The sequence below is a fragment of the Anas platyrhynchos genome, chromosome 2 (assembly GCF_047663525.1).
Source record: "Anas platyrhynchos isolate ZD024472 breed Pekin duck chromosome 2, IASCAAS_PekinDuck_T2T, whole genome shotgun sequence".
NCBI lineage: Eukaryota > Metazoa > Chordata > Aves > Anseriformes > Anatidae > Anas > Anas platyrhynchos.
The window spans coordinates 102,650,075-102,669,703 of NC_092588.1; the positions used below are offsets into that span (position 1 = coordinate 102,650,075).

A 19,629-nucleotide genomic window follows, 5' to 3' on the forward strand; every position below is an offset into this window, starting at 1 on the left:
CCCAGACGTGAGGACAGACTGAGAGAGGAACTCATTGAGAGCAGCCCTGCAGAGAAGGACTTGGAGGTTCTGGTGGACAAAAAGCTTGACATGAGCCAGAGTGCACGCTTGAAGCCCAAAAGGCCAACTGCATCCTGGGCTACATCAGCAGAGGAGTGATGAGCAGGTCGAGGGAGGTGATTGTCCCCCTCTGCTCTGCGCTTGTGGGGCCCCACTTGGAGTGCTACATCGAGGTCTGGGGCCCCCAGCACAAGAAGGATGTGGAGCTGTTAGAGTGGGTCCAGAGGAGGGCCATGAAAACGATCAGAGGGCTGGAGCACCTGCCTATGAAAACAGGCTGGGAGAGTTGGGGATGTCCAGCCTGAAGCTGAACAACAGAAAAAAAATAAAAGCTCAAGTTGCATGGAATCAGTTTCCCCTCGTTCACCAAGTGCATTTCAAAATCCCAAACAAAAACAAAACCTAATTTCTAGCAGAATCTGCATATAGTATGCCCAAAGAGATACTCACTAGCGAGCTTTGTTTTCTCTCTCTCTAGAATAAAAGACAAATTTCAGCCATATTGAGTTGCATTCATCATCATGTTAGGGTTCTTCCTAAGTATGATTCATTCAACTTTTTATTTTCCTTCCATTTAGCAGTTAGTTTAGTTCAATAACCATTGTTAAACAAATGAATAAACCAGGAAATCAGTCCAAAGCCAATAAAAGCTTTTTATCTGAATGCACTTTGTCCTTAATCCATTTCAGTACTTCCTTAATTATACAGTATGTGCATCTGTACTTATTTAAAATAAAAACAATTACTGCAGGATAGATGTGCATTTATTCCAAATGTGTTCTTGATGCAATTATGTCTCACACCAGACAAGTACTTTGATGGTATTCTGAAATTACGATCTAGACCTTCATCTACTGCTCTTTTCTCTCATCTCTCTGAAGTTCTCATGATCACTAGCCCTTGTTCTGATGAGAGACATCATCATCTCAGATGTGTGCTGGAAATTAAGTACAGCAGAGAGGAAATAGTCTAGGAGATTCTGGAACATGTGGAGGATAACCTGAAACAGGTGGTGAGTGAGCCAACTATAAAAGGTGTCCCACTTGACCTGATGTTTGCAAACGGGTAAGAACTTGCGTGTGATGCGATGGTTGGAGGATGCCTTGGTCACAGAGAGCATGAAATCATGGAGTATTTGGTCTTTAGTGAAGTCAGTATTGCAATTAGCAAAACGGCTAACTTGGATTTCCAGAGGGCAGACTTTGCCCTACTTAAAGAACAGGTTAATGGGGTCCCTTGGAAAGTGGTTCTGAAAGGTAAAGGAGCCCCAGGAAGGCTGGACCTTTTCAGGACATCTTAAAGGCACAAGTACAGCTTGTACCAATGTGCCAAAAGTCAAGACACTGTGGATAGAAGCCTGGAAGAACAGAGAGCTGCTTCTAGAACTCAGAAAGAAAAAGAGAGCTTACAAATGCTGGAAGGAAGGGCAGGCAGTTCCGGAGGACTAGAGACCAGTCGTCAAGCTGTGCAGAGAGAAAATTAGAAGGGCCAAAGCCCAACTGGAACTCCATTTAGCTAGTACACTAAATTACAAGAAAAAAATGCTTTTAGAAACACAAAAAAATGCTTTTAGAAACAGCAAAAGGAGGATTAAGGAGCCTCTCCATCCTCCATTGGAGGTGAGGGGAATGTACTGATGAGAGATCAGGATAAGGTTGAGTGTCATCACAGGGCACATAGGAGACAACCATGTAATCAGAATTAGCTGGCATGGGTTTATGAAAGACAGGTCCTGCCTAACCTAATCTTCTATGACAAGATGACCTGCTTAGTAGATGAAGAAAAGGCTGTGGACGTTGTCTACCTGGATTTACGTGCAAGTAAGAAGACGTGAGGCAATGGTCTCACATTGCACAAGGGAAATTTAGATTGGATATTTGGAAGAATTTCTTCATGGAGAGAGTAGCCAAGCACTGGAAGTGGTAGAGTCCTCAGCCCTGGAGTTATTTAAGGAATGTGAAGATGTGGCACTAAGGGGTAAGGTTTAATGGTGGGACTTGGTAGGTCAGGTTGATTGCCTGATGATCTTGAAGGTCTTTTCCAGCATAGATGATTCTATGAGTCTAAAGTTCACTCTTCTGTCTGTACCTTTACAGTGCTAACATGTCTGTGAGGTGGTTATATTTGCAATAGTGCTTACAAAAATAAATAAATAAATAAATAAATAAATAAATAAAATTGGAAGCATTATGTATGGTATACAGCATATTCTGACCAAACTAACTCTGATTTCAGAATTCATCCTAATGCCTTCAGTGCATATTTCTGCCCACTCTTAGTTTCTTAGATGGGCTAATGGCTAATGAGCTAGAGCTGAATGATGTGCCAGTATTAGTCCAGAGGTCTGCAGTGACACCAAAACCAGTCTGCAGATAGACTTGCTCATACAGAATGTCCCATACAGCTAAAGAGGCATCATTAGACAACCCCAGTGGACCTTCATTCATCTCCATTTATTTGAAGGTTACTCTCTGTAACCTCCGATCCTGTCAACCTCATGAGTTTCACATCCTGCCACATCCCTAACTGCCAGATGATCAGACATCATTCTGCTAAATTATTTGGAATTGCTAGTCTGCAAGATACTTTCATATAGCTCATGCCATTTCCAACAACCTTTTGAATATCTTTTTACATCACTACCCTTGTATTTTCACTTGTTACCCAAATGATCTTTTGTCCCTTGCTCAAAACTTAGAATTCTTTGTACTCTCTACCATTGACATTCACTGTGCTCTTCAGGGACATTGCCCCAAACATTTTAAAAGCAGTCTGCATGGAAGATAGGGACAGCAAATAATCTATATTTTTAAATTCAACTAAATCAAGGGATTAGAATATATATTTTTTTTAACCCATTTTGCAAAAATAAAGCCTAGATTGATATCCAAACAAAGGAGGTAGTATGTGGCTTGCAGATGTGTGTTCACTCACCTAGGAGCGCTGCTTTTATGTGAACTATGAGTTGAAGGATTTTTGAGCTTCACTAAATGTGAATGTAACCAAAAGCGGCATTGGAGGTACCACTGTACACATTATCCACCTGATTGAGCAAATTATTTATAATAGCACCAAAAACTAGCTCTATGATCTCTTGAGGCTCTAACTTGTACCAAGGATTAATCCCTGTGTTTTCATTTATGAAATCTGTAGAGCTGCCTGGCAACTATACCCGCTCCAACTGATCAAATGCTGTTCAGCTCTTGATACAGTTAGCTTTACAGCTGGTTCTGCAGTTTTTGTTCCATGGTTTGTCCTCTTCAAAACAGGCATGGGGTACTCTTAACCACTAGGCAAGAAAGGAGACATTATTTATATCTCATTCCCCTAAATAGTTAATTTGAGAATTTAAGTATAAGGCTCTCATTCTCATTTATCAATGCTAATAAGTAGCCTTGATCATAGTAAGAGGGCATAGTTTCTTGTTCTTGATAGCATTTTCTGTGAAAACAGCTGTGACTCAGAACACTTTAAAATGAAAAGCTGAAAGAGTCAATTTGTAATATGGAAATGCTCTTTTGGAATACAATTAGATTTAAAAACAAATCTTAGCAGAGGAACTGGGGAAATAGTTTAAAGATAAATGGATTTGTATTTTAAAGTTTTATTTCTCATTACATTCTAGAAAGCATAAAGTTGCCCCCCTCCCCTCCCCACCACCTTTGCGAGCTACTGGCTTCACTAACACTAAATTTAAACAGATTTGAAGTGTATAATCATTTGTTCTCAGAATAAAGGTGCCCATTTGAATGCAAATTGTTAAAAGTCAGAACTTCAGGCTTTCACATATTTATAAAAAGAGAGCAGAGCCTACTGGAAAAAGAGAATTGGAAAGAAACTCATGAAGTAAACAACCAGAATATGTTTACACTCCAACAATCACTAATAAGTTTACTGAAAGAACATTTTAGATACAGCAAAAACTAATCTGAATAATTATCTATGGGTGTTATTTGTATTCAGTCCCTTTAAGTATTATTTGGTAATTTGAAGTCGTCTGGAAGGGACTATGCCCTCTCTCTTCCCATTTTCATTATGTGAAAATCTACAAAATTAACAGGTACTGCAACACTGATAACCCTTCCCTAAATCTCTGAAAGGCAACAGTACATATCAGCCAACTTCAAGGTCATTTATTAACATTCATTTTAAGGCAATTATAGTGTATGTATTTCTGTGCTCCCAGACCGAACACAGATCTGTCTTCTTGGCCGTCCTCTCAATCTTAAAAGAGTTTCTTTCAAATTTAAGATCACTCTTGCCATGTTCAATATAAAGCTCATATTTTAAGTTTTAGATGGTGAGTACTATTGCTGCAAAGATCCAGATGACTTATAAGAACTTCCAACTTTTGCTTTGTTTCAAGCAAGGTAGAACTCTCGCTTCACCCCGAAACACTTGTAAAAAGTATCGGTCCATAAAACTAAGCCTTGCCTGCCTAATACTTCATTTCTATCGATATTTAGAGATCCAAAAGAAACACAGGCATACATTTCACCCTAGCACTACACACAGAGCCAACTTTCCCTGGATCCTCAGAATTGCTCCTTAGGCACAATGAACCAAAACACTATAAAGTGCAGGAGTGCTCCTAGGCCAGCTCAGGACTCTTTGCTGAGCTGATTTTTCCAGTGGTGACTCAATGCACAGATATTTTATCGCTATGAAGTTCTAACTTCCAGCATCAGGGTGGCCATAAATGATTTTTACCATGTCATAAAGCCAGAAATCACCCAGATGGCGATGACATTCCTCTACTTACAGTACACTAGAGGCCCAGATGCAGCTATTTGAAGAAGCTGAAGCAAGACAAACCTTCTGATTGAGAGACCTGGGATTAACTGAAGGTGTCCCTATATTCTCCTTTCCTCAGCCAGTTTTTTTCCGTATTTTTTTTCCAGAATTACTGTTCCGGACAAATCATGACCCTTTATTTTACTGGTTGGCAATTACAACTTGGCTTATGCGCTCTTACTGGAACAGCACAGTTTTATGGGCAGAGCACCTCACTGCCAGCCAGGAGACCTGGTTTCTAAGTTACTCTGTCTGTTTTGCGTTTGCTGGTCACTCCATCTCTTCAGACTTGTGTTCTGGTCCTTCCCATCAAGTATATCAGGATCACTTCACAAAAGCAAAATCTCACAGTTAGGTCTGTCAATGTGGCTAAAGTAACAGAATCCTAACATATTTTTTGAATGCCTTGAGGTATCAAAATGAAAACCTGTGCATTTATGCCAAAACATGTAGGTACCTGAAATGATAATGTGGGTAAAGTCCAGCTCCAACTAGGACCTACTACTCCTTATTAAATTCCTTATTAAATACTGATTTGAGGAAGAATCATATTTATTCCCTTTATAGGTTGAACTTGTGACAAAGAATGTCAGAAACTCTGATGAGACTATGTGAACAAGGACAGCATTTTAACCCTTCTTAAGGGTTCATTTCCTCATTTTAAGACTAACTGAGAATCAGAGATGATCTGGTAACTCACTGGATAACACTGAGAAAACTAGTAACAAAAAGCTCTTTATTCACAGTGGTTTTTTGTTTTTTTTTTTAATCAGTGGACAGTATTCTCACTTTTATTCAGCAGAAAGCCTGGTACACCTGCCTCTGACACTTGTTAATTCAATTAATTCATTTTGGAAATGGCATTCCGATGTTTTACCTAGTTGTTTACCTAGTTTTCATTTGTTATTTTGTAAAAAAACTGTATGTCCTGTCCTAAAGCTGTAACTTTCAGTCTCCAGAAACAAAAAAAATAACAATCCGGAAATAAAAGAAACAACACATGCATGTTTCTGTGACATGTATACTTCAATGATAAAAAGCTAGCTGTTTCATAGCTTCTGTAAGAGTATGATGAGACTAAGCCTTTTTTCTTAGCAAGGTCTAACTTCTGGAAGTCACAACAGTAGACAACAGTGCAACCTCCCCTCATTATTAATTATAAATATTAATTTAGTATACAAATTCCATCTTGAATAGCAAACATAAGAAATTCAACATAAATAATTTTGTCTTAACCAAATTCTGATAATATTTATAGTACTTCATTGGGCTTTTTGTTGTTGTTGGTGTTTTTTTTTGTTTGTTTGTTGTCTTTTTTTTTTTTTTTAATCAGATAATCTGCTGATTGATTTTCATGTTGAGGGGATGGTGGAAAAGCCCTTGTCCAGTTTCTGTTATGGCTTATGGAATATAATAGCAACTACAATTAGAATCATAGAATACCCTCAGTTAGAAGAGACCCACAAAGATCATTGAGTCCAACTCCTGGCTCCACACAGGATCACCCAAAAAACAGGCCATGTGTCTGAGAGTGTTGTCCAAACGCTCCTTAAACTCCAACAGGCTCGGTGCTCTGACCACTGCCCTGGGGAGCCTGTCCCAGTGCCCGACCATCCTCTGGGTGCAGCACCTTTCCCTAACCCCCAGCCTGACCCTCCCCTGTCCCAGCTCCATGCCGTTCCCTCGGGTCCTGTCGCTGTCCCCAGAGAGCAGAGCTCAGCGCCTGCCCCTCGTGAGGGAGCTGCAGGCCGCCATGAGGCCTCCCCTCAGCCTGCTCTGCTCGGGGCTGAGCAAACCAAGTGACCTCAGCTGCTCCTCATACACCTGGTCTTTCTCTGTCTTTGTAGATCTCCAAGCAACTCCAAGCAAACTTAACGCTAAAACAGCTTTTACAGGTGCTTCCACCGGTATCTCCTTCAAAACTTATCTCCCCAATGTGTGATCTGCAGAACACTGTACTTCTGCCCCTTCTAAAATTCTCAACAGAATCTAAATTATGTCTGCATAACTCCCAGATTCTTCATTTATAGTATTGGATGACTAAGTGAACAGAATTAAAGAACTATAATGACTTAATCAATAACTCCAGGGAATACATACTCCTGGTCTGACTTTATACTGATGTTTAATATCAAGAGGAACCCAGCAGTAAATCTTGTTCAAAAGCACCAGTCATTTTCACCTCTCATAATTTCTGTGATCATTTGATTCAGAGACCCAATAAGCTTGATATACTTACATAGCTTAGTGATATTATTGCCCTAGTAGTTTCAAGAAATACCTACTATTACAGGAAGTTAATCTTAGCTTAAATTGAGGACTAAATCTATATGTCTCTCTTGAAAGGATTTTCTTTTTTTTTTTTTTTTTTTTTTTTTCCAAAATAAACTCTGAATTAGGAAACTTCGAACTACAAAGCACATGCCTACTGGAATAAATATGTATTTGAAAATATAAACTTGTGAGTGAAAGTAATTGTATTGAAGATATAGATGAAAAAAGTCAAAAGGTATATGATTCTAATATACCTTGATATTGAGAATTTCTGATCTGCACTACCTAAAACAAACACATCATGCAACTCCAAATGGACTCCTCTTTTTCTTCTTTCTTGGCTGGTAGTTTTCTAGGATTTAAAGATGGACCCCAAGTCAGGCGTATCCTAAAGGAGCAGACTATAGATAGGGAAGGGTTTTCTGGACACTTCTGATGCATCTATTAAGATAAACTCAAGATCCTGATTTTGATCTTTAAAAACCATTACAGTCTTTGGGTCACACAAAAAAAAAGTCTGACGTAAATGATTTCTTTAAGCCATTTGACAAATAAAGCACTACTTCAGCTCTCAACATTCTTGGCTTTTAGACTGTAATCCCTGAATTCAAAGAATTATTCACCACCAGCAACAGCAGAAAAGCCATTTCAAATAGTTTTGACCCTGATGTTTTGGAGAAGCCAATATTATCTTTTTTTTTTTTTTTTTAAACATTACAGAAACATATCCTTTTATCAACATTATTAAAGAAAAAACATCACATCTCACATCCTCTCCAGAACATACAATGAATAGATTTTAAAGACAAGAAAAGGTCATTGTACTCTTCTAGTATAACTCCATACAAAGAAAACATCATCCAATGTTTTCTGCATCAGTGCCCTAAATTTTGCCTGAATATAAGATGGCTTAAAATACCCAGTTTCATCTGAAGAGTTCAAGCAAAGAATTCCTCTCAACCCTACATTAAGCTACATCAATGGCTAATTACCTTCATAAGTACCCTATTTCTAATCCAATATGGAACATATTGAAGTATATCTGAATTTCTCACTCTATGATCCTATTAGGGACCCACGTTTCCACGAGTAGAAGGTTATTCAGGAAACAAGACAAAGGATCTCATTTTACTCATAGACATTGCTAGATTCTGCCCCACTGTTTCTCTTTTGCTTGACAATATTAACAAAATTACATATAATATTATATAATAATACTAAACATTTATATACAATTATATAAAATATGTACCAAAATATTTACAAATTATAAATATTTACTAAAATATTTAACCAAGTTTGTTCTTAACATTCAAATACACATGTAGAGCTTCTTAGAGCTGCCCTGCTGCATGTCTGGTTCAGAGATGAATTATATAGTAGCAACTGGATTTCCATGCGTCAGTGAAGTTCATCACATGTATGTTTTATATTTAGGAAACACTACATCATAATACTACATCATAATACACAATCATTTCAGCTTCACTGCTACTCTTATACTTCATGCGTTTCACAGAAAGAAACTGGATTTGTAGCATAAGTAATATCCTTAACCACTGCAGGCACCCCACCTCATGTCGCAGAGTAAGATACACTGCAATACTAAACCAAATACCAGATAGCCAGTATTCCTATGATAGGATCATCTTTTCTCTTATAGAGCCCACTGCTCACTGCTTTGACCTAAAGCTCTTAAAGTTGCAAAACCTGAGTACACAACAGATTTGACATCTCTCTGGAAAACAGCATCTGAGACACAAGTACTAATGATCGTTTTTACAGGTGCCAATGTGATGATAGTTTTCGATGCATCTTCACCTTCATATACCCCAAAGCTAGTGACACAGAGGTTAATCGATGCCTTAAGATTTAATCAGAAAGTGTTGAGAAAGAAGTTGCTGTAGTGTGATACAGATAAGCAGGGACCTAACTCTGAAGTGGATAACAGTGCTTCATAGGGATTCAAAGAAATACACAACAGGGCAGGAAAGGCAGACAGAATAAGGCAGAGCAAAAAAAATCAGTGTAAAAGATCAGTAACTCACCTTTAACTCTGATTAGCTGAAAATGTTTAGCAATCAAGAACAGTTTAGCAGTAATCCTTATTACTAAGTGGGAACAGATGTTAACAAAGAAAAAACAGTAGTCTAAGGAAAATAAACTCTCACGGTTAGAAAGGCTATTAGGTAGAAAGAGAGAAAATAATAATAATAATAATAATAAAGCAACAGAGCACGGGAGTCAGTCTCTTCTCTTCTGCCATTCCTCTGTCCCTGACACAGATAGTGCCCATGGATAGGTATATCTAAGGAAAAGGTTCCTGCCCTTTTGGTTACTCTTCCTGCCTCTCCTGCTCTAGAAGGTAATTTGTTTTTTTAACACACCACTGAGAAAAAACAGCATGATTTCTCCTCATAAGTAGTTACCAAAATGAAGGGTATCTCATTACTCCTCTGCCACTTGCCCTCCCCAATAATTGGGATTCAGATTATTTTTCACATGAATTTATAGGCAAAACAAACACATCATAGAAATGACACGCACACACACACCAAAAAAAAAGTAAGATGTGTAATGTTTTATATACTTTAATCTCATGACCTACAGATCTAATCTCATGAACACATTGCTAATCCAGTCTACGCAGAGCTGTGGAGCAGAAAGGTGAGAACTTCCTTCACTTGATGGGAAGAGGTGAACCACTCAAGCACAGAACCAAGTCAAGATACTGATGGATGGTGCAGAAACCTATTCACCATTTTTCTTGCCAGTAGATGACAGCACAGAGGCAGGAAGCAGTGAGTCTTTAAATCTGCACTTTCTGCTTTTCATTCAAAAGCATAGGCTGACTTGACCCAAGAAGCAAGTTAAAGAACTGTTCACCACTGGATATGTCTCCTGTGGAGCCTCTTGTCCAGCTTCAGCTACAACACTTTAAGACAGATACAGACTCTCTTAATTGTCCTAATTGAAGAGAGGCAAAGAACAGCAATAAAATGGTGACCTATATGGGAAGACCAAACAAGCTGGGTCTGTTTTAGAAGCTGGATAGGGGTGGAGGGATTCCCAGTAAAAGATTTTTTAAGAATCGGCTACCTAGACTTGTCAAAAATGGAATGGTCAGGTTTGTTTTCACCCTGAGGCAAGGAAAAAGATGGATAGATCTCTTGAGTTCATTTCCAGACCTATATTTTTTTAGGAATTTGCAGTGGACCTTTCAAAATACCAACAACAATTTCACTTACCTCCAAATGAAGAAACCCCTATAAGAGTCCCAAAATGCAAGCTGTCCTTTTCCGAGAATGTTATTATAATTTCTTCTGATTCTAAAAGATTCTTCACACTGCCAGAGCAGCAAAAAGACATCTCAGGTGTCACTGAGAATCAAGCCAAAAATATCAATCAAGTTCTTTATTCAAATCTCTTGCATATAATAATCTCTCTAAAATTAAAGGACTACATTTTTTTTTTGGTTTTGATACAATACAATTAGCTATCAAGACTTTGAATAAAATAGAATTTTAAACAGAAGGTTATGGCAGCATTAAAAAAAAGATTAACATGTCAGTAGAGTCTGAGCAGACAGTTATTTAATAACACTGGACAGGGAATTGTAGGGAAAATGCTTCATAGAAGTAAATGAATATTCTTTCCAGCAGCATGATATCTTTAAAGACAAAAATTAAAATTATGCAGGTCCTTTTTTTTTTATTATTTCATAAGAATCACTTTGAAGGTAAAATATACCTACTATCCAAAGCAATTAAGAAGAAAAGAAAAAAGATAGAGAAAAGAAATACTCCAAGGGCCAAGTACGTAAGACTGAAAGAACTATTCAGCCAAGGTATAATAATCCATTTTCCCCTGAATTATATTTATTTAATATGAATATAAAGGTGTGCAGAAGAGATGAATGGGTTACAGGAGAAGTTAAAATGAAAGCTCTAAAATGTTGCTTCTTTTCTCCCTTTGTGTCTCCTTGGAAAGAATCACCATTATCAAAGTGCTGCAAGTGAAAAAGATTTCCATTTGTATTCAAGATTAAGCTGTGCATGGCTCTGCAAGCAACTACTAGGAGAAGAGAAATAGAAGATTATGTAAGGGATACACGTAGTATTTGGTAGTGCTCAACAGTTTTCAGTCTGGGTATTAGCAGTCATAGATCTCAGAAAATAAAATTCTCACGGGTGACCAATTTTAAGTTAACTTCCATTTGAACACTACAGTCTTCCTCTTGAATTTTCATCTTTGTTTTGAAGGACAGGAAGATACATCATCTTGAATGATATATATCCTGTAGCTACATCATCTACGTGGATTTCTGTAAGGCCTTTGACACAGTCCCACATGACATCCTGATCTCCAAGTTGGAGAGATATCGATTTGATGGGTGGACCATTGAGTGGGCGAGGAATTGGCTTGACGGTTGCACCCAGAAAGTGATGGTCAATGGTTCTATGTGACAAGTAGTGTCCCTCAAGGATGTATTTTGGTACGAGCACTGTTTAATATCTTTATCAAAGATGTAGTAAATGGGATTGAGTGCACCCTCAGCCAGTCTGCAGATGACACACAAGCTGGGTGCTGCAATCAGTACAGCAGAAGGAAGGAATGCCATCCGAAGGGACCTGAACTAGCTTGATAAGTGAGTCCATGTGAACATAATGAGGTTCAACAAGACCAAGTGCAAAGTGCTGCACCTGGGTCAGGGCAATCCCAGACATGAGGACAGACTGGGAGAAGAACACACTGAGAGCAGCCCCGCAGAGGGGACTTGGGAATTCTGGTAGATGAAAAGGCCTGACATGAGCCAGCAGTGTGTGCTTGCAGCCCAGAAGGCCAACTGCATCCTGGGGTGCATCAACAGAACAGTGACCAGCAGGTCAAGCGAGGTGATCGTGCTCCTTTGCTCTGCCCTCATTAGGCCCCACTTGGAGTGCTGCATCCAGGTCTGGGGCCCCCAACAAAGAAGGATGTGAAGCTGTTAGAGCAGCTCCAGGGGAGGGCCATGAGGACGATCAGAGGGCTGGAGCACCTCTCCTGTGAAGAAAGGCTGGGAGAGCTGGGGATGTTCAGCCTGGAGAAGAGAAGGCTCCAGGGTGACCTCACTGTGGCTATTCTGTACTTAAAGAGGGCTTATAAAAAAGGTGGAGAGCAACTTTTTGCGCAGGCAGATAATGATAGGACAAGGGGGAATAGTTTTAAAGTAAAAGAGGGGAGATTTAGATTAGAGATTAGGAGGAAATTCTTCACTCAGAGGGTGGTGAAGCACTGAAACAGGTTGCCCAGAGAGACTGTGGATGCCCCATCCCTGGAGGTGTTCAAGACCAGGTTGGACAAGGCCCTGCGCAACCTGATCTAGTGGGTGGCATCCCTGCCCATGGCAGGGGGGTTGGAACTAGATGGTCCCTTCCAACTTAAGCCTTTCTATGATTCCTCTTTCAAATTTATATCCTCTCCTGGCACATACATTTATACACAACCTCTGTACTTGCTTTTGAATGTATATGAAGTCCTGACACTAAATCAGTAGTAACTAAAAAGAAAAAGTAGACATCCTATTTTAGTACCCACTCACTTCACAGTGCAAGCAGATTGTTTCTAAGGCCTCAGAAGAGGAATGAAGAGGACATAGTTTGTTTCAGTACCTGGTGAGAGATATCAGATGTTCCTCTTGTCATCCCTTGCTAAGAGCACAAGTTTTTCCAGAGGCTTCAGTGAAGCCCTAGCTCTGATGGAGGCATAAAATAAGACAGATTGAAAACAGAGCTATAAACAAGCTATAAACAGTGGGCTTAGGGAAAGAAGGTATTTTAAGCTACCTATGTGTTTTTAAATTTTTAGTTGGGAAAAGTGATTAAAGATGTAGGAGAGAATGCATTATACTACCTGCTAAAACATGACTCTCATAGCTGCTGCCCAGCTAGCTGTCATGCAAAGTGAGATGGATGTCAGCGCTCCGCTCTTTTTCTGCCCTTGCATAGAACAATTGCAACAGTTTTCAAGGAAGAAGTACTTTTTGGAATCCAGTTCTAGCTGATCTTTGTGTTCCTAGCTAATCAATCCTTTACACCAAACATTTCAAATAAGCCTCACCTTCTGAAGACCTGAGCAGAAGATAAAATTATTAAATTAAGTATGAGCCAACCTATGGGTATGAAAAAAACATTCATAATTGAAAATTAATTGTAGTACAATACACTAATTTGGCTTTTTCTCAGGAGTTGTGCATATGCATATTGGTCTTGGGTGTTTTGTTCACTTCTACCGTGTGGCCACAGTTTGTTAAAGTATCATGTGCAGAGCTGGCAGCTACTTCAGTAACTGGAGTGATCAGATCCCGTTCCTCCACATTTTACTTTAATTTAGAAGAGATGACATCATGATTATTGTTAGCATACCTTTCCTGGCTTCCTTCTGTGATGTGATATAGATGATTAGCACCTCCATCAACACAAGCTCTGAGTGCAGCTGCAAGTGAAGAAACAGAGCATCAATGTATTGGTATTTGAACAAAAAACAACCAACCAAACAAACAAAAAACACAAACAGTTTACTCATTTGCTGTAATTTTTGTGTAAACTCAGTGTCTATTGCAGAGTAGGGAGTAAACTTCAAATTTCATATGGCTTTTAGCTTTCTACGCTTGACTAATTCTCTTCTTTCTCTAAATTTACATTTGAACTGTTTTTGGGAGACTTATGCCACTCTTCATCTGACTATGCCACTGCACTCTCCAAATAGCTTTTATCTATCCTAACCTAGTACTCAGTCATTTTAAATTAAATGGGGGGCAAATATTCAAAACCTGAAAAGGGATCATCGCACACATACTTCTCTAAGCAAGTTAGAACTTGCACCTTAAACCTAACAATCTTCTCACCCAGGTACAAAAACCATAATGGTGACTTTATAAAACTAGAAAAAAAAAAAAAAAAAGAAATCAGGCAAGTTAATCCATGTTCCCTTCCCCCCCATCACACAGAAGTACTAACACTATAGTTCCTATACTGCTCCACAGACTGCTCAAATCATCTGATATAAATCATCCGATGTAAAGGGCTGAGTATTAAATCTTGAACATTCCTGGTATGAAAGGAACAAAACCACAACCATTTCCAGTGCTTATACATAATCTGGGGACTGCAAAGAGCATGTGCCACTAATTCCTATTGACTTAAACCAGCACAGATGTGCTGTTATAGATTGATCCCTTTATTAGACTTAAGTTAGATTTCAGAAAAAAAAATATTCTAACACTATTATTGTAAAATCAGATATAATTTGGTATATTTTATTCATAAGCACCCCTATTAGGAATCATTTAGCTAACACATAGCTCTTTCACAAGAATTTTAAAATATGACAAGCTATTGAAGACTGAAAATGACCACTGTGTCTTAGCAGTCTTTATCAGTTCTGTTCAGAGACGCACAAGTTAGATAACTTCAGTGTGCAGGATGAAAGAAGCTATCACTTTTGCACTAGTGCAGAGAATTCCTTCCAGTTCTGTGAGCAAAGAGAGACGGGATGGTAAATTTGAGAGGACTGAAAGTCAGAGTATTTGTGGAGGGGAACAGAAAAACAAGGAGAGGCAAAGAAAAAGAACAGCCTGCCACAGTTTTGGGAAAAAAAGGTATAAATAATCAGCTCAGGCAGTTCCTGCTGCTGAGAATCCAATTTTCAGCTAAATCTGTTTTTGTCTTTTCTTTTTTTTTTTTTTTCCTTGAGTTAGAATTGTCTCTCGACAGTGATGCAAACCTACATTTTTCCTCTTGGCACTCATTCATTGGGAAATCTGGCCTCTCTCCCTAGCTTAGTAATCAACTTAGCCACACTATACAAATTTGGACAACAAAATTCATGTCTGCACCTCTGTATCTACTCTCCTCTTTAAGCCATTCTTTTTCATTTTTCTGCTGAACTCCCAGCACAGGGAATATTCTTTATGTTATAACCACCACCCAGTACAATGCAACCTTGGCTGAGGCTTCCTGGTAGAAACAAAAGAGCAGAGCAGCACAACTGCTGCCAGTTCATCACATGGGTAGTTTTGGGTACAGCAGCTTCTTTCCTGCAGGCTGTAAGAATCTGTAGGGCTGGAGAACTAGCATTAAACTTCTTAGCATCTTTTCTAGCATTGCTCCTGCTCTCATGACCCCTATCTCTCTTATCCATATAATTACAATGCCCACTACTGTAAGCACTACTTTTCTGTCTCCTTGTGCAGACTGTGCTCTGTTCTGTCTCCTCATCCTACTTCTCTCACTTCTTTCAGTCACCATTCAAACCCATACTAACAAGGCAAGGTCAAACAGATTTGATCTTGACAAATCTTATTAGCTGAAATAATTTCTAAATGATGGTAGCTGGCCAGCCATTTACAATGGTGATTCACTGCTTCAGGCTCTTGCCAGGTTCCTCACCCATCCTGATGAATATAACATCACAAGACACGAAGAACATCCTTTTTTTTTTTTTTTTTCTTTTTTTTTTTTTTTTTCTCCTGTGTTTGACAGGAAGCTTTTAACTTTTCTCACTTGAGGTTACAACTGAAACTGGATTAATGTAATTCCTTTCACCTAGGCATATTTGCTAAGTTCTCTCAGGGAGTTCAGCTCACACAATTTTGTAACAGTCCTTTGCAAAAAGTCTGTAATATCTGTCCTTAAATTAGCTATCTTGCCCATCGTTTTATTTAGCAGATATAATAGATCTACGCAAGGCCTAGGACCTTACCAATTACAAAATCTCTTCTCTCCCCTGGAGCTACAAAAGCAATTTATCAGTTGAGACATTCTTTGTAACCCAAACTGTACAAAGTCTGCAGAAAAATTATTTTCTAACTTCAGGTACATACGCTGCCTAAAGGATGCTTCCCCAGCCAAACAGAGCCACAGCCCTTTCCTTCTGAGAACAGTGATTTTTTTAATCTATTCTCCCATATTTTAAACAAATAAGTGGCTTATGATTTCTGTGGAGAAAAAAAAAAAGGGACGAGATATAGAAAATGAGACACAAAAAAGACTGTTACCTATCTCAGTTGCTTTAAGACAGACAGAGCCTTAACTATTGTAAAGTATCTCAACGAACTTACCAAAAGGTATGCCTGGCCTAATACTACAGCTGGCATTGTTTCAAATGCACATGACCAAAAACCAAAGAAACTGAGTATTACAGAAAAAAAATAATAAAAGTCAGTCTTTATTCAGTCCAGTACATGTGAACTACTGAGATTCTTTTAAAGACCAATAGATGCCTAAAAACAAGACTATGACACTTGTATGCTGGATACAGGGCTGATATTTGATATCTTAAATCAAAATAGTCACCTTATGTAACTGGAATTTAAAGTTTTCCCTCACATATTTATTCTTATCACTTCAGCAGCATTGTAAAGTTATTTAGAGAAACTATTTATGAGGTACTGATCCTTTACCAGCAAGTTAATAACTTACACTGGAACGAACCAAAGCCCCAAGTGCTTTAAGTAACTAGCAGGTAATTAACTGATTGGCTGGAGGCCAGTAAATCATATTATTTCTACCACCACCAAGCATTGCTTGATAAAAAGTAATGATTTATATTAGCTGGAAGAACATGTAACATTATTATCTGGAAGTATTTAAGGAGTTAGTCAGCAAGTCTAAACTTACAATACAGATGGAAAATTTATATGGAAAGATAATAAGAACTGATTTTATACAGTGTCTTTTATATTAGGGACAAAAATTGCTTTACAAACAACAATTTGGCCAAGGTGCAGCACAGCAACTGTGAAGGCAAATCTAAGAGTCTCTAGACACTCCGTAACAGCTCACACAAAACCTCATTAATTATTTCAGCAGAAACTGAAGGACCTGAACAAGATCAGGGCTTTGTTTTGCTTGGCATCGTGAAAACAGAGATACTTTCTTCCAAGAAGTTTACAGTTTAAATAGATGGGAAAAAAAAAACAAAACACAAATGAGAAGGTGAAAAAATACATGGACAGATGAAGTGCTAAGGGTTGCAAAAGTCAAAGACAGGTTATCTTCCAGCACAACCAAAATGGATGGCAGGGCTTTGAGAAGGAAGAATAACTTATGTGGTCAACCAAAATTATGGCAGGTCTCGCACACACCTTCTCTTCTGACTCCAAAGGTTACTATCCCATTACTGAAGAGCCCTCACATTTGCCAGGTGTCCTGCATGCTCTCTAGCTTATTCAAGTCAGAAAGAACTATGTTGGTAAAGACATTATTTAAAGGATTTTGGATAATCTCACCTCTGTGAACTGAACCAGACTAAGGAACGGTCATCCAAGTAGCTCACTGAGCTCTGATGGGTCAGGAGGACCATCACCGCCAGGGAAGATACTGTGACTTGGGGGGGGGGGGGTTGTAGCTTTTTTAACCAGCACAGCTGGAAGCAGAGGAAACGTGCCCTTAGCCACCTTGCTCAGCTGGACAGCCCCCAGGTACAGCTTCATGCTTGTATGATGAGAAAAGGTGACACAGAGAGCACAAGGGCACAAGTGGACTGCAGCATGAGCTCAATGTGCAGGTCTGCACTCCTTGGAAATACTGACAATTACAGCCTTTCCAACCTGAATATGCTGTGATAAGCTCCATTCCTCAGAAATAGCTCAGTTTGTCAGATTACCACGCATCTCTATGCTTCACATTCATTTCTGATATTACTCCAGCGTCATTCAGTGAACCAGCGGACAAGGGACCTAACCCAGGAGTCATCTGTCTCAATGTGCTGAGTAGTGGAAGAGTGTAAAAGGGCAAAGTCAATGCCACGGCCAACAATTGCTGCCCAAGTTACTGGAAGCGGCAAATGCTCAATCAAGTAGCGTTTGAAATTACAGTCTGACTAAATATCCGTCAGTTCTGCCTATGCCGAGAAGGAGTTATGTCAAAAATGTATTAGTAGCCCACAGCATCTCTAATTGAATTTCAGATGGCAACAGGAATGAAGAAACCAAAGTCCTTCTGAGTAATGATGTTCATTTTAAATGGTGTCTATTATGGTAGGAACCACTGACACAGTCCCTCCCTAACAGAAGACTAGAGGCAAATTTTAGGGCTGCTAGTGAATACAAAAAATATTCTAACACAATAATGAAAGCAAAGAGAATCTCTTTTAGTAAATACAAATAACTCCCTGTAACTGTGAGACAGGATATGAACAGCATATCAAACATGAAAAGGAAAAGTCCTCACTCTGAGTTTTTTGCAGAAAAAAAGGCATGTATTTTGTCACACATTTAAGAGTCCTGCAGATTCAGGCAGGGGAAAAGTCTGTACAGAACAGGTGATATTCTTGTAGAGTGAGTAAGATCAGGGTATAAAAAGGATAAAATGGAATAAAAGGAATACATTTATTTATACAAAGTACTAACATTTTGGAAAAAAATCTATTATTCTTTGCAATTATCATTTAAACTATTTTTCTTTTTTTTTTTTTCAAAATTCTGAAATTTACCCGTGTTTTTGTCCCAATTCAAATTTATGACATCTCTCCTAAAACTCTCTTAGTATATCCCCATGTTCCTCTTCTAATTTTACATAATTCTTCTAGGTATGCAATGTTTTCCTCATTCACTTATTGATTCAGTAACCTGGTAACCATAATTAACCTGCCACCATAATCTACACATAAGAGAACGCTGCATAATTAACAACTAGGAACTTTGGCAGTAATATAAAAGTGATAATATATAGTAGATATGCAGAGAATTGCTCGCTTTGCTTGATACATTTGGCTAACACATTTTTGTTTCAGCATTAATTAAAAATATCAATTTCCAACAACAAAATGCATAATCCGTATTTATATGCTTTCTCTTTTCTTCTTTGTCCCGCAGAAACTGCAAAAACATGTTTGACAAATCCACAGCTCTGTACAGCTGCAGATTGCTAGCCAGAGGATATATCTGCATCTCAAACTATTCCCTCCCCCCAGTGTGTTTCCTTCTACCTGTGTTATCAGGACTATATGCTACTGCTATTATATACCAAATACAATTCGACACAGTCATCTTTCTTCTGGCACTTTTTCCCACTCTTTTAGCAATTCACCTCTCTGTCAGTCCACAGTAGTCTTCTGCTGTGCAGCTGGACGCTTTTATAGCTGGATGTTATTTTAACTAGGTCTATTCTTAAGTGAAGTTGTCTAAAACTGAAAAGGCTTAGCTCTTGTCACTGGTATTTTAAATGTGCAAGAGTCCACAGGAATTTAAATAAAAGGATGAAGAAGGTCACCTGCTCTCAGGATATTCAGGTGAAATTAAATGAAATAAACAGGTACTTTCTAAGCTGCTATTACAGGTACACTTTTGTGTTACTGCAAGTCAATGAAGGACTGTAGGACTATTCAGCACTTTCTAGGATTGTGCCCATTAGGGATGTCACCAAAAATTCCTCTTTTATTTTTCTTTTTTTCTTTTTTTTTTTTTCTGCCTGTGGTGATTAGCAGTTCTACATACATACTTCCAGCCCACGAACAACT

At 38.6% G+C, this 19,629-nt stretch overlaps 1 protein-coding gene across 7 annotated transcripts in view; it reads right to left on the bottom strand.

The window, feature by feature from the left end:
• TPK1 (thiamin pyrophosphokinase 1) overlaps positions 1 to 19,629 on the bottom strand; it is a 317,983-nt gene that overhangs the window by 180,412 nt on the left and 117,942 nt on the right. For 6 of the 7 annotated variants that reach the window (XR_011806855.1, XM_038174896.2, XM_027451311.3 and 3 more), the window contains one exon: positions 13,533 to 13,602. Coding sequence is in view for 5 of the 7 variants with exons in the window: in XM_038174896.2 (XP_038030824.1) it covers positions 13,533 to 13,602 (70 nt within the window). In the remaining 2 variants the exon portion in view is untranslated. Of the gene's footprint in view, positions 1 to 10,376; positions 10,399 to 13,532; positions 13,603 to 19,629 lie in introns of those variants that run through there. The other variant, XM_072033313.1, reaches the window with a different exon arrangement.